Here is a 16,011-nt window from a genome sequence, read left to right on the forward strand (position 1 = left end):
TTCCTGCCCACCCAACCCCCTGTTTCTCCCCCCCTCTGCTCCCCCCCCCAGTCTCTCTTCCCACCTGGGATTGACAGCGTCCGCCTCTGTGCAACCCGAGCGACGGTACCTCTGCCCACCCATTTTTCTCCAGCTCGCCAATTGCAAGTGAGCAACGGAGAAAGATGCCTTGGCCGGGCGGCTATTAATATGGCAGGCCAGGAGCTCCAGTCTTCTGCCTGGCTTGCTCAGCCACCTGAGTGTGCAAGGGCACCCGAGTGTGCAAACCAGGCTGGAGTGGGGGTTTTTTTGGGGGGGGGCAGGCTTGGAAGGAGAGACGAAACGCCGGCGGCACCACCACCGTCTTGCGTGGCGTCCATCATTTCTAAAGTTGCACCTTAGGTAAGCTGTCCTTTGCCATCCACGCCTCTGCAGCAATTATCCTCGGAGTACTTTTGAATTATTTAATCCAAAAAGTAAGCTGATATTGTGAGTTTTGTGTGTCTGTGTGTGTGTGTGTGTGTGTTTCCCCCCCACCCACCCAGGCCGGCTTTTAAGAAGCATCTCGCTTGCTTGGGGAGCAGAAAGTACATTTGCAAATGTGTTTTTACGGGCAGCTCCGGATAAGAGGAATAAAATATATTTAGCAGGGCCTCCAGAGTTTGCGTTGGGAAGGTAAAAGAGACCCAGAGCTGTCTTTGTGGGTGTGTTGTATTGTGTGTGTGTGTGGGGGGGCTGTGCGTACCTCCTGAACAGCCAGCCGCACAATTCTTTAGGGCGGTTGTTGCGGCTTGTACCGCACGAAAGGGGGGAAAAAATATATCTATGAATTGATTTGTCAATTTTTGTTTTGCTGAGTCTCCAGGCAAGTTGTTTTAACACAGATAAAGCACGGGGTGGGGGTGTAGCAAGGGGTGTTTAAATCAAAGTATATAAAGTCATAAATTATTTTATTAAATTTCTATGCCGCTCGGAGTCGCCTCGTAAGGGGCACAGGCAACCTAGAGATTTAATTAAATAAATAAAACGAAGGATGAACAAAGTGAAGTCAGGTAGGATTTTGGGGTGGGGGGGGCAAACGACAGAGATCTTAAAAGCTCAGCTCTTGATTTCCACAGCAGATTGGATTCTTGGATTCTTTAGCATAATTCCAGTTTTATTCATAGAGGTGAAGACCTGAGAATTTGCTTTTATTTGGGAATAAAGTGTTTGTATATATATATATATGTGTGTGTGTGTGTGTGTGTGTGTGTGTGCGCGCGCACACACACATATAACATATACGTATACATACATACATAACACACGCTGGATTAGTTTTTTAAAAAAATATTTGTTGCATCACCCACTTGTCTGCTGGAGATGAAGAAAAATAGGCAGTTCTTTCATTGGCTCATCCCCAACCCCGTTTGCTTTATTGTATTAGGCATATAAATTTGGCAATAATTTAATATCCCTACCCCTAGTTTAGAAAACACAGTGAAAATAATGTCCAAATAATTGAGTTGGGCTAGAGAAGGTCTGCGGGAAGATTGATATTTCTCAGATTCCAGCGAGTGAAACCCGTTTTATTTCTATTGCTTGCTTTATTTAACTCATTAGCTAACTAATTACTAAGACTCGCTCGTGTTTTTCTTCGTCGCAAACTGCCGAGTCTCCCAAATTAAAATAGGAAAAAGGCTAGATCGAGTTTCCTATTTTGCCCGGCTTTGGAATGTCAAAAATGTAAATAAAGTACAGTTTGCTGGATTTTTTTTCTCCCCCCCCCCCCATTCTCCCGGGCCAAGATGTGTTTTATAAATGAGGATGAATAAAGTGAATTTATAAACTGGGATGTATGAGCCCAGGGTTGTTTTTAAACTACAGCCCTGATTTTTTTGTGTGTGTTTATTGATTTAAAATGCATATACAGCCTGTTTACTGCCAAAAGGAGATTTTGATATATAATTGGAAGATGTTTGGGACAGGATCCCGTCCATTTCCGGCGCTTGGAGATGGCTTTCTGTGGTTTGAGGAATGCTGTCGAGGCAGTTTTGCGCCATTTCAGATTGACGGGAGCTTGACAGATTAACTCTATTAATGCATCTATCAGAATATGTGGAGAAGACGGCTCAACTATGATTTCCACTGAGCTGAAATTGCAGGCTGCTGCAATTCATCATTTATTTCTCTTGTCGAGTAAGTTGGCATCCTACCCATTTCAGAGACGGAAGACTGAGGCCCAGGGCTGAGGTGGCCGGTCTGATTTTAAAGCAATCGCTTCGCCTTTTTCCTCCGTGACTTACCTACAGGGTGGCTGTAACTGTAGCGGGAAATATCTCCTAAACATTTTTAAGAGCGGGATCATGAGGACTAGAAGCATGCTGGAAAGCGAGTCTCAGGCTACCGTTGTAGGAAATGGTGCTGTTTAAAAGAACGGTGTGAATTTATTTTAAGGTCTGCAGGTTAGACTGACTAGCTGCAGGCCAAGGGGCTGGCTGTTGAGGAGATTTATGAGCATCGGCGTAGAAAAGCTTGAAATGCTTTCCTAAAAATTGATTTAAACTAACCCTGGGGTGGGTTCACAGAGTACGGCAAACCATCATGCTGGAAAATTTCCGCATGCTGAGAACAGGCTTCATGGTGTGTACGGGAAGTCCTCGACTCAACAACATTTCATTTAGTGACCACTCAAAGTTACAACAGCCCTTGAAAAAAGTGACTTTAACGACCGTTGCAGCATCTCTACAGTCATAATTTTCAAAATTCAGACACTCGGCAACTGAGTCATATTTATGACGGTCGTAGTGTCCCGGGGGAGACGTGATCCTCTTTTGTGACCTTCTGACAAACAAGCCAGATTCACTTAACGACCAGGTCAGAAACTTTACAACGGCGGTGATTCTGTAAATGACCGTAGCAAGAAAGGTCGTAAAACAGGGCAAAGCTGATTTAACCAACGTCTCACTTAGTGACAGACATTTTGGCTTCGGTTGTGATCGTAAGTCGAGGACTACCTGTATAGGGAATCTGCTAGTTTGGCCTTCTTCACTTGATCCTTCTTGGCCCTTTTTGGTCTTTTTTTTTTCTTGTTTTTCACCTTTTTTTTTAAACTTGAGGCCATTTATTTATTTTCTTCAACTTATTTGCCGGCCCATCTCTCTGTGAGACCATTGGGAGCTGAGCGGTCCTCGCATTTACGGCCACCATTGCTAAGCAAGGTGGTTTGTTCATGGAGTGGTGCCTGATTTTTACAGTCTCTTTTTGCGACAGTTGTTAAGCGAATCATGCAGTCGTTAAGCGATTCTGGCTTCTCCCGTTGATTCTGTTTCTGGGAAGGCCGCCGATGGGGATTACGTGACCTCGGGACAATGCAACCGTCATAAATGTGAGTCAGTCACCAAGTGCCTGCATTTTGGTCACGTGACCCTGGGGAATGCTGTGGTGGTTGTACGTGTGAGGACCGGACACTCTTCTCAGTGTTGTAACTACACACACTCACTAAACTAGGGGTCCTCAAACTTGGCCCTTTGATGACTTGTGGACTTCAACTCCCAGAATTCCTCAGCCAGCACGCTGAGGGTTTGAAGACCCTTGCACTAAACGGATGGTTTTATCGAGGCCTACCTGCATATACACTTCATAAATCGATAAACCGGATAAAAAGACAAGAATGCTACTGCTGTGGTTCGGTTAATCCCATATTCCAATCCTTGCCTGTCCCCCCCCTCCCCAACAAGCTAGAAACCGAGACGAAACCCTGTTCCCCAACTCCAGCTTGTCAGTGGATAACAAGCCATGATTCCTGGCTTGCTCAGTGCCGTGCACAAACAGCGCAACAAACTCGGACTTTCAACATGAGGTGGTCAAATACGGGGAAGGAAGAGAATACAGGCAATCCTCAGCTGGATAGCCATTCATTCATTTAGTGACTGTTCAAAGTTACAACGGCACTGAAAAAGAGTGACTTGAATTCTCATTTTTCACACGACCTTTGCAGGCATCCCCAGGGTCACGCGATCAAAATTCAGACGCTTGGCAACTGACTCAGATTTATGACAGTTGCAATGTGATCCCCTTTTGGCGGCCTTCGGACAAGGAAACTCAAGGGGGAAGCTGGATTCACTTAATGACCGTGTTACTATCTGAACAGCTGCAGTGATTCACTTAACAGTGGTGGCCAGGAAACAGGGCGAAACTCCCTTAATCGCTGTCTCGCTTAGTGACAGAAATTTTCAGCTCGAACGGAGTCGTAAGTTGAGGACTTACCTGCCAGGCTGCAAAACGTGAATACGGGAAGATAGCAGTGTGTGTGTGTGTGTGTGTGTGTGTGTGTGTGTGTGTGTGTGTATGTTAGACTAGGATTTCCGCTGACCACGATTGCTGGCAGCCGACACATCCCTCTTTCCAGCAGAGGCATCAAAAGCCAGATCTGTTTTTCTCTCCTCTCCCATCTTTCAAAAATCAGAAAAAAATAAAATAAAGATGACCCCTTTTTTCCTGTTTACGCGATTCCCTATCTGGACTCTCGGAATGGCCCGTCGGTCAGCTAAATCCCGACAAGCAACGGGGTGCTGACTCGTTTGCCGGACACCCGTGTCGCTTTGTGCAAAATCCTCACAACTGGTTGCTGCAAAAAAATAATAATAAAAATATCCCGGATTTTATTTTTTTGGGGGGGAGGTGGGGGCGAAGGAAGAGGGTGACCCTTGGAGGTGTGTGTGTGTGTGTGTGTGGGTGTGGGTGTTGTTTCCTTATGGCACCTGCATGGGAAGGCTGGCCCAGGGGATCAGAGCGGAGCAGAAACACACAAAACACACACCACCTGTTAAACCCACTTCCCCGTGGCCCCGGATTCAGCCTTGCAAAACCTGGTGGATTTTGCTTTGCAATGTTGGCTTGTGAGCTGATGAAAGGCACCGCTTTTCCCCCTCTCCTCCAGCATCTGTCCGAGCTGAGCCGATCCTGGTTTGTAGTCAGCATGCTGGAAATGAAATTTGTGTGGGTGGATGTTTGCCTTCAAAGGTTCTGCCCTGCCAAGTCAGCCAGCCAGCCTTGCTCTCCTCCTCCTCCTCCTCCTCCTCCTCCTCCTCCTCCTCCTCCTCCTCCTCTTCTTCCTCCTCTTCCTTCTCTTCCTCCTCCTCCTCTTCCTCCCCTCCTCCTCCTCCCCTTCCTCCTCCTCCCCTCCTCCTCCCTTCCTCCTCCTCCCCTCTTCTTCCTCCCTTCCTCCTCTTCCTCTTCCTCCTCCTCCTCCCCTTCCTCCTCCTCCTCCTCCTCTCCTCCTCCTCCCCTTCCTCCTCCTCCTCCTCCTCTCCTCCTCCTCCCCTTCCTCCTCCCTTCCTCCTCCTCCCCTCCTCCTCTTCTTCTTCCTCTCTTCCTCCTCCCCTCCTCCTCCTCTTCCTCCTCTTCTTCCTCCCCTGTTCCTCCTCCTCCCTTCCTCCTCCCCTCCTCCTCCCTTCCTTCTCCCTTCCTCCCCTCCACCTCTTCTTCCTCCCTTCCTCCTCCTCCTCCTCTTTCTCCCCTGTCAAAAGAGAGGAATGTTTTTCTGTGGATCATCCCCCCATTTCTGGTGTGTGCTTTGTGTTTTGTGTGTCTCTTCGGCCTCTGAAGGGTCTAGGAAGCGAGCCCAGCCATCTTTTTATCTTCCAGGGTGGAATAACTGAGACCCCTGCCCCCCCCAACTCTCTTGTTATTTAAAACATGTTCTTCACAATAGCTGTGGATCAATTGCCGTGCTCTTTCTGGTGGAAAACCGATAGAAATAATTCCTTTAAATTTGCTGAAGTCCCCTTACAATTTTTCCCACAGGATTACGTCTGGATCTTCCGCAATCATTACAGGTAGTCCTCGACATACGACAGTTCATGTAGTGACCGTTCAAAGTCGCGATGGCACCGGGGGGGGGGAAATGGCTTGTCGCTTTTTTCCACACTTCACGACCGTTGCAGCATCCCCCCCCGGGTCACATGATCAAAATTCAAGTTCTTGGCAACTGATTCGTACTTAGGATGGTCGCTGTGCCCCGGGGTCATGTGCTCCACTTTTGTGACCTCCCGTTGAGCAAAGTGAATGGGGGGGAAAAGCCAGATTCACTTAACGACCGTGTTACTAACTTAACAGCTGCATTGATTCACTTCACAACTTTTTTCACCTAGCGACAGGAATTTGGGGCTCAGTTGTCGTAAGTTGAGGACTAGCCGTAATCAGTAGCTTGCCTCCAGGAGTTGCGGATACTCCATCACTGGAGGTCTTCAAGTAGAGAGGGGACAACCCTTTGTCTGAAAAGGGTATAGGGTCTGTTGCTTGAGCAGGGGGCGGGGTTGGACTAGATGACCTCCCAAGGTCCCTTCCAACTGTGTTATTCTATTGTGGGTGCTCCATCAGTGGAGGTCTTCAAGAAGAGGTGGGAGAACCCTTTGCCTGAAAATGGTATAGGGTCTTCTGCTTGAGCGGGGGGGTGGGTGGGTGGGGTTGGACTAGATGACCTCCCAAGGTACCTTCCAATTCTGCTAGTCTATTGTGGGTGCTCCATCAGTGGAGGTCTTCAAGAAGAGATGGGAGAATCCTTTGTCTGAAAATGGTATAGGGTCTCCTGCTTGAGCAAGGGGTGGGGTTGGACTAGATGACCTCCCAAGGTCCCTTCCGACACTTGTTATTTTGCAGTTCTGCAACTCCTTTGCCAACCTGGCGCCAAGTCCGTTTCGCCTTGTTCCGTCCACGCTGTGGCTTTCTGACCTGTGCATAATTTTCTCATGAGCACAAAGAGATGTGCCGGGATTTTCATTTTCATTTTTATTTTTTTTCGGTGCACTTTCCACAGCATGATGCGATCCACACAATCAAAAGCCCTTTGTGGTAATCAGTGAAGCAAATACGGGCTCTCTCTCTCTCTCTCTCTTTTTTTTTTTTTTAGCAATCTTTGCTTTTCCCCCCCACCCGCCACTGTGGCTGAAAAGATTATTTAGAGCGGGCTATTTCGTATTGTTGATCCTCCCAGTAATGGACAAGGGTAATGTAACAGGGGGCGGTATGGTGCAAGGTTGTGCTACAAAATTAAATATATTAACGCGCGCCGAAGCTCGCGTCTGCACAAAGAACACAGGCAGTCCTCAGGTTACAGCGGAGCCCCAGATTCCTGTTGCCGAGTGAGGACACTCGTTAAATGAGCTTCGCCCCATTTTACGACCTCTCCCGGCATGGTCGTTAAGCGAATCACTGCGGTTGTTAAGTTAGTAACGTGGTTGTTACGTGAACCTGGCTCCTCTTTTTGTCTTTGCTTGTCAGAAGGTCGCAAAAGGGGATCACGTCACACACACACACACACACACACACACACACCATGGGACAATGATTTTATTTATTTATTTTATTTTTATTACATTTATATCCTGCCCTTCTCCGAAGACTCAGGGCGGCTTACAAGCTTAGCAGTAGCCTTCATTCTATGTATATGCCTGCTTGTTAGGGCTTTCACACACACCCCAAGCGGCATTATTACAAAGTCAGCTTAATTGCCCCCAACAATCTGGGTCCTCATTTTACCTACCTGGGAAGGATGGAAGGCTGAGTCAACCTGGAGCCTGGTGGGACTCGAACCGGCACTAATTGCAGGCAGCTGGTGTTACTTAGGGAGGCATTAGCCCACTGCTCCACCAAGGCTCTATGATAACCCTAACCCAACTAGGTAACATCAGTGTTAGAGGGAAGAGAGTTTGTAGGGAGGAGGAGGAAGAGGAGGAGGAGGATCGTGGGGTCTTTGGTGGTCTCTGAGCTGGGTTGTTTTCTTGCAGACTTTTCATTACCCAACTAGGTAACGTCATCAGTGCTAGAAGGGAGGGGGGCTGTGGATTCAAGGAGGAGGAGGACTGTGGGGTCTTTGAGGCTTTCAGAGCTGGGTGGTTTTCTTGCAGACGTTTCATGACCCAACGTTTCTTTACCAAACTAGTTAACATCTAGTAACAGTACAGTAATCAGTAACGTCAGTGGCACTGATGACGTAACCTAGTTTGGTGATGAAACGTCTGCAAGAAAACCACCCAGCTCAGAGAGCACCAAGGACCCAACAGTCCTCCTTCTCTTCCTCCTCCTCTTCTTCCTCCTCCTCCTCCTCCTCCTCTCTGCAAACCCCACTCCCCTCTAGGACTGATGACGTAACCTAGTTTGGTGATGAAACGTCTGCAAGAAAACCACCCAGCTCAGAGAGCGCCAAGGACCCCACAGTCGTCCTTCTCTTCCTCCTCCTTCTCTTCTTCCTCCTCCTTCTCTTCTTCCTCCTCCTCCTCCTTCTCCTCCTCCTCCTCCTCCTCTCTGCAAACCCCACTCCCCTCTAGGACTGATGACGTTACCTAGTTTGGGGATAAAACGTCTGCAAGAAAACCACCCAGCTCAGAGAGCACTCGGGACCCCTCAAAGCAGCCTGTTCTTGACTTACAGGTGAAAAGGGAATCTTCACCAATGCTTTTCCAGATTATTTAGGAATTTATGGGAAATTTAGGGCGATGATGGGTTCATGTGAGGTGGTGACTAAGTTCAGCGTTGCTGAAAACCCATAAATGAATGCCAGAACTGATCGACGTTTGGAGCAAAATATCTTGCATAAGATTTAATTTTAAAAACAAAACTGTCTAAGAACTCAAATCTGCTCAATGTACATGATGGTTTTGGGTTGTTGTTGTTGTTGTTGTTTTGTTAGCAGCATTTAATATATTTTTTTTAAACCAAGACTGACAGACGAGGCTTTAAAGATTTGTTTATAGATAAGATACGGGGGAAAAAGATATATATATTTTTTGGTTGTGCTTTTAGAGAAAGCGATAAGCCACGATATTAAAATTGAAGGGAAGTGAAGGGGAAGTTCTGAGATGAGATGAAGGGAAGACGACAAGAAATTAATTTGTGGGGTATCGTTTGATGGAATTAGATTTTAATAGGGTGTTTCTGGTGGCTCTTAATGGCTTTCTTTCTGATTAACTTTGAGCGGTGAAGCTTTAAAGATTTGTTTATGGTGAGGAGGCCCAGATATGGGAAGAAAAGAGGTTTTTGTATTTTTAGAGAAAATGATAAATTCATCCTACATGAATATAAAATGGATGTGCTTGTTTACGGTTAGGATCTGTGTTATTTCTGGCGACTTTGGCTGATTAAGACTGAACATTGAGACTATTATTTGATAACATAGTTTCGGCTTATGGAGCTCAAAGTTTCCACCGTTAAGCAAGGCAGTCGTTAAATGAGGCTTGCCCCATTTCACGACCTTTGTAGCCACAATTGTTGAGCAGCAAATCACTGATGTTGTTAAGGGAGTCATGCCGTCATTAAGCAAATCTGGTTTCCCCCATTGACTTTGCTTGGGAAGGTTGCAAATAACGATCTCTTGGCCCGGGGATAATGCAGCTGTCCTAAAGACAGGTAGTCTTCGATTTACAACAGTTCATTTACTGACCGTTCAAAGTTACAGGAGCACTGGAAAAAGGGACTTATATGACCATTTTTCACACTTACAACCGTTGCAGCTTCCCCAGGGTCATGTGATCAAAATTCAAATGCTTGGCAACTGATTCATGTTTACAATGGTTGCAGGGTCCTGGGGTCATGTGATCCCCTTTTGTGACCTTCTGACGAGTAAAGTCAATGGGGAAGCCAGATTCACTTAATGACCAGGTTATTAACAACTGCAGGGATTCACTGAACAGTTTTGGCAAGGAAGGTCACAAAATGGGGCGAAACACGGGACTTGGAATTCTGGAATAGAATAGAATAGAATAGAATAGAATAGAATAGAATAGAATAGAATAGAATAGAATAGAATAGAATAGAATAGAATAGAATAGAATAATAATAGAATAATAATAGAATAGAATAGAATATGGAATGGAACGGAACGGAACGGAACGGAACAGAACAGAACAGAACAGAACAGAATAGAATAGAATAGAAGAATAATACAAGAATAGAATAGAATAAGAATAGAATAGAATACAATAGAATAATAGAATAAAAATAGAATAAAATACAATATAGAATAAAAATAGAATAGAATAATAATAGAATAAAATAGAATAATAGAATAGAATAGAATAGAATAGAATAGAATAAAATAGAATAGAATAGAATAGAATAGAATAGAATAATAGAATAGAATAGAATAGAATAGAATAGAATAGAATAGAATAGAATAGAATAGAATAGAATAGCATAGAATAGAATAGAATATGGAATAGAATAAAATAGAATAGAATAGAATAGAATATGGAATAGAATAGAATAGAATACAATAGAATAATAATAGAATAGAATATGGAATGGAATTGAATTGAATGGAATGGAATAGAATAGAATAGAATAAAAATAGAATAGAATAAAATAGTATAGAATAGAATAATATAAGAATAGAATAGAATAAGAATACAGTACAATATAATAATAGAATAAAATTAGAATAAAATTAGAATAGAAGAATAGAATAGAATAAAAGTAGAATAGAATAGAATAGCATAGAATAGAATAGAATAGAATAGAATAGAATAGAATAGAATAGAATAGCATAGCATAGCATAGCATAGCATAGCATAGAATAGAATAGAATAGAATAGAATAGAATAGAATAGAATAGAAACTTTATTGTCAATGTACGCTGATCAGCATACATTAAAATGAAATAGCTTCCTCTTCTTTCCTTGTTTCCGGGGCTCAAAGCATGTTTTGGCACCTGCTGTTATAGTAGTTTTTGGAAAGGTTCTCCGAGGTCATTTCCATGGCTTCCTACACCTGCAAGTAGGGCAGAATCCCAAAGAGATTTAATTGCTTCATCGCAACCTGTAAATGAAGAGTAGCAGGTATTGTTTTTATTCCATCATAAAGCCTTAAACGGAAGCAGGAGATATGATTTCTAAAGCTAATTTAGGGGTGGGGGGAAAGCTCTTAATGCTTGTTCCAGAAGGCAGACAGAGATCTGGCTGTGCCCGAACCTGGCCAACCCATTCAAATTCCACCACTGCACGTTCACCAATAAGATCCAAAGTGAAATGTCCGGGATTATAGGTACCGTAGTCCTCGACTTACGACCAAAATTGAGAACAGAATTTGCATTGTTAAGCAAGGCAGGGGTTACGTGCGAATAGGTTCACTCACACACCCCTTCTCTGTGATAGACACCCCCTCCCCCCAAATACTGGAAGACAGCTGTCACGTCCGTCTCTTCAAAATTTCTGTGGCTAAGCGAGGTGGTTGTTAAGTGAATCAGTGCAGCATTAAGTTAGTAACATGGTTGTTAAGAGAATGTGGCGGCCCCCTCAAATACTGGAAGACTGCTGTCATGTCCCCCCTAGTCCTTCTTTTCATTAAACTAGGGCCAGGGGTAGGCAACCTTGGCTCTTTTATGACTCGTGGACTTCAACTCCCAGAATTCCTGAGCCAGCTGTGCTGAGGGGAAAGGGAGAGGTTTCCAAGCTGAGCCATACTGGCTCAGGAATTCTGGGAGTTGAAGTCCACGAGTCATAAAAGAGCCAAGGTTGCCTACCCCTGAACTAGGCATACCCAATTCCTGCAACTTTTTAAGCCTAAGATGAATGTCGGATTCTTGGTGTGGGTTCATAAGGACAAGGCCTGTGAAGCCCAGGCCCAGCAGCTGTTGTGCTCAGCAGTGGGGAATGCTGGGAGATGTAGTTTAGTCATCTGGGCAGCCATGTTTCCCCATCCGCATGAAAGAAAACCTTAAACCAAGGGACTAAAATGGGTGGACTGGCCCAGCCTGGCTGGTGACAATGGACAGAGGCAAATATTTATGAACTAGAGAGGCCAGTGTGGTGTAGATGTGGCCAGTGATGGAGTAGAACTGGGGGGAACAAATGGGTGCCTCCATTTTGGGGAGGTGGGTCGAAAGAGAGAGTGCTAAGCCGAGCGCCTTGGCATGGAGACAAAGAGGCAATCTTAACTTAATGCTTGCTTTTGGAAAATAAGTGTTGAGAGTGAGCTACCAACTGACTTAAGTATCTCTATTGTTTTCCTTCCTAGAAAGTCCACCGGCCGCGATGTCCAGAAATGGGTACTTCTTTGAAGAAACAGGTAAGTGTTCATTTCCTGCCTTCCTTTTTTCTGTCCCTCCTTCCTTCCTTCCTCTTTTTCTTTCCATCCTTCCTTCCTTTTCTCTCCCTCCCTCCCTCCCTCCTTCTTCTTTCCTTCCCTCCCTCCTTCCTTCTGTTCCTTTCTTCATTTTCCCTCCTTCCTCCCTCCCTCCCACTCCATCTCCTTCCTTCCTTCCTTCCTTCCTTCCTTCCTTCCTTCCTTCCTTCCTTCCTTCCTTCCTTCCTTCCTTCCTTCCTTCCTTCCCTCCTTTCTTTCCTCTTCTTCCCTCCCTCTATTCCTTTCTACATTTTCTCTCTCCCTCCCTCTTCTTCCTTCCTCCCACTTCCTCTCCTTCCTTCCTTCTTCCCTCCCTCCCTTTCCCTCCGTTTCTCTTTCCTCCCTCCCTCCTTCCTTCTATTCTTCTTTTTCTCTTGCTCGCTCGCTCCCCCCTCCCTCTTTTCTCCTCCTTCCCTCCCTCCCCTGCAATTAAAACCAAATTAGAGTTGCTTATGTGCATTTTTGTATACGTAAATGAAATTATATGTTGATAAACACAAAATAGAGCGCTAGAAGATGTATACAGTGGAACTACAGGGGAGATGGATAGGATAGGAGAAGAAACACAGATACAAGTCATAACAACTAATTTTGTTTTAAGTTTAAGCGGAAACTTCACAACCCTAAGATCTATACAGGAGTGGAACAGTTCACTGCAAAGAGCAAGGGAGAGTCCTTTCAATGTACATAAAGAGAAGTTGCACGGAGGATGATCAAGAACTTTTGATCACAGAAACATCAACAGATATGAATCCTAGCTATCTAAGTGTTGCTTAAATATAAGGAAAAACACATTTTTCCCCCCATAGAAGAGCCAACCTACGAAGACTGGAGATTTTTAAGAAGAGGCCAGAAAATTAGTTCCTAAAGATGTTTTTTCTCTGCACCTTGCAAAGCAGTGATGATCTTTTGACCCATTTCAGCATTGGAAGGGGTTGGAATTAGAAAATCAAAGTCCAGCCGACATCAAGAATGGGAGATTGATTGCATATTTTTCTTTCGAAATTAGGTCCTAATGTGCCTTGTGTTGAGTGAAATAAGATAGTATAGGTAAAGGTAAAGGTTCCCCCACACATGTGTGCTAGTCGTTTCCGACTCTAGGGGCCGGTGCTCATCTCCGTTTCAAAGCCGAAGAGCCAGCACTTGTCCGAGGACGTCTCTGTGGTCATGTGGCCGGCATGACTAGACGCCAAAAGCGCACGGAACACTGTTACCTTCCCACCGGAGTGGTCCCTATTTTTCTTCTTGCATTTTGACGTGCTTTCGGACTGCTAGGTTGGCAGAAGCTGGGACGAGTAACAGGCGCTCACTCTGCTACGCGGCACTCGGGATTCGACCCGCCAAACTGCCGACCTTCTGATCGACAAGCTCAGTGTCCTAACCCACTAAGCCACCGCGTCCCCCTTAAGATAGTATGCTACTCTACAAAAACACTATAGTTTTGCTGCGTAAAGTCAATTTTTGTGTGTCCCTTGACCAGCTGGGCTAACACCGAGACGAATGGCAGAGATGGTTGAATTTTTTTAAAAAGCACTGTTAATCAGCATTCTTCACAAATATATCAAATATTTTGCAACCCAGTTAAGGAATAGAACCCACCGGTAGTTCTGCACTTAACAATCATTTGTTTAGCGATCATTCAAAATTACAGCAGCACTGGGAAAAAAACGACTTACGGCCATTTTTCACCCTTACGACCGTTGCAGCATCTCTGTGGTCACACCATCAACATTTGGACGGACGGCAACTGACTCATATTTATGACGGTTGTCATGTCCTGAGGTCACGTGATCCCCTTTTGCGACCCTCTGCCAAGCCAAGTCAAGATTCCAGCCAGATTCACTTAACAGCCATGTCACTAATTTAACACCTGCTGTGAATCACTTAAAAACTCTGGCAAAAACATCATAAAATGGAGCAAAACTCACTTAGCAATTGCCTCGCATAGCAACGGAAATTTTGGACCCAGTTGTGGTCCCAAGTCAAAGCAGTACAGGAAGTTCTCCACTTAACAACAGTTTTATTTAGCGACCGTCCAAAGTTACAACGGCACTGAAAAAAAGTGACTTACGACCATTTTTTAGACTTACGACCATTGCAGCATCTCCACGATCATGTGATCAGAATTCAAAGGCTCGGCAATTGGTTCACACTTAATGACCATTGCTGGGTCCCAAGGTCATGTGGGGCAAGAAGGGTCATAAAATGGGGCAAAATCCGCTTAACAACTGTCTCACTTGGCAGCAGAAATTTGGGGCCCCACTGTGGTTGTAAGTGGAGGATTACGTGCATTCTGTTACTCTGAAGGTGGCCTGTAATATAACTCTCTCCTAGTGCAACCAATCTCACCACACTGCTTATCAGGTCCCAGCAGGTGTTTTGTGTTTGAAACAGTCACATCGCATTCAGCCTTCTCAAAATTGGCCATTCGGAGTTGAGAGTAGAGAGCCTTGGTGGAGCAGTGGGCAAATGCCTCCTTAAGTAACACCAGCTGCCTGCAATTAGTGCAGGTTCGAGTCCCACCAGGCTCAAGGTTGACTCAGCCTTCCATCCTTCCGAAGTAGGTAAAATGAGGACCCAGATTGTTGGGGGCAATAAGCTGACTTTGTAAAAATGCCGCTTGGTGGGGGCCGAAAGCCCTAATAAACAGGCATATACATAGAATGAAGGCTATTGCTAAGCACATTGATTTGTGCTTCTTAGATTGTAAGCCGCCCTGAGTCTTCGGAGAAGGGCGGGATATAAATGGGATTAAAAAAAAAAATTCAAAACTTGGAACGGTTCAAATAGCTCATTGGGAGCCTGGAAGGCACTCCTCCTATCTGATCTGTTTTGCAAGTCTATAAACATTTTCATCTTTTTATTCGCAAAGCCCCTAGAGCAAGGGTAGGCAACCTTGGCTCTTTTATGACTCATGGACTTCAACTCCCAGAATTCCTGAGGTCCATGAGTCATAAAAGAGCCAAGGTTGCCTACCCCTGCCCTAGAGTAATGCTGCTCTGCTTTGGGAAAAAAAATCAATAAAAGTTCTTAGTTAAGACAGAAGCGGTCCCTACGCGTGCATCTGTTTTAATCATAGCAAAAAGAAAATAAAAAATCAAGCCGAATTGTGTAATGTGCTCTACTGGCTGGCAGGTTTTCAGGACACCAAATGTTCGACGCTTTTCATCTTTCTCCTGAGGATCCAAGTCAAAGCATAGGCATCCGGGTCCTTGTGGATAAGAAATTCAGCCTCCATATAAGGGCTCGCGTTTTGATTAAGAGCAGCTAAAAAATGTCACTAAAAGAGCTTGCAAACTTTCACGCTTGGCAAAACTCTTTGCCAAGCTGGAGGTTGCAAAAGAAAAAAAGAAAAGAAAAAAAATGGGGAGGAAGGAAAGAAACCTCAAATGCTTACAGAAATTTTAATTTTGATAGACTTCCCAGAGTCGGAGTGAGAGAGTTGGGTGGCCATAACTAGATAGATGATGTGTGTGTGTGTGTGTGCGTGTTTGTGTAGATAGATAGATAGATAGACAGACAGACAGACAGACAGATAGATGATAGATATAGATATAGATATAAGCGATAGAGATGATAATGATAAAGGAAATAACAGTGATAATAGTGATAATAGAGAAATAAATTTGACAGATTAGAGAGAGGAAGAGATGAGAGAGAGATGATAGATACATGATAGATTAAATCAATAATAGATTAAATAGGTGATACATTAGATAGATGATACATAGAATGAGATAGATAGATAGATAGATAGATAGATAGATAGATAGATAGATAGATAGATAGATGATAGATAGATAGATAGATAGATAGATGATAGATAGATAGATAGATAGATAGATAGATAGATAGACAGACAGATGATAGATATAGATATAAGCGATAGAGATGATAATGATAAAGGAAATAACAGCGATAATAGTGATAATA

General features: G+C 44.4%; 1 protein-coding gene across 1 annotated transcript in view; it reads left to right on the forward strand.

The window, feature by feature from the left end:
- SLC4A11 (solute carrier family 4 member 11) overlaps positions 1-16,011 on the forward strand; it is a 124,244-nt gene that overhangs the window by 15,481 nt on the left and 92,752 nt on the right. The window contains exon 2 of the mRNA XM_081332177.1: positions 11,971-12,021. Within this exon, the coding sequence (XP_081188303.1) occupies positions 11,971-12,021 (51 nt within the window). The remainder of the gene's footprint in view (positions 1-11,970; positions 12,022-16,011) is intronic.

The sequence above is a fragment of the Vipera berus genome, assembly GCF_964194415.1.
Source record: "Vipera berus genome assembly, chromosome: 7".
Lineage (NCBI taxonomy): Eukaryota > Metazoa > Chordata > Lepidosauria > Squamata > Viperidae > Vipera > Vipera berus.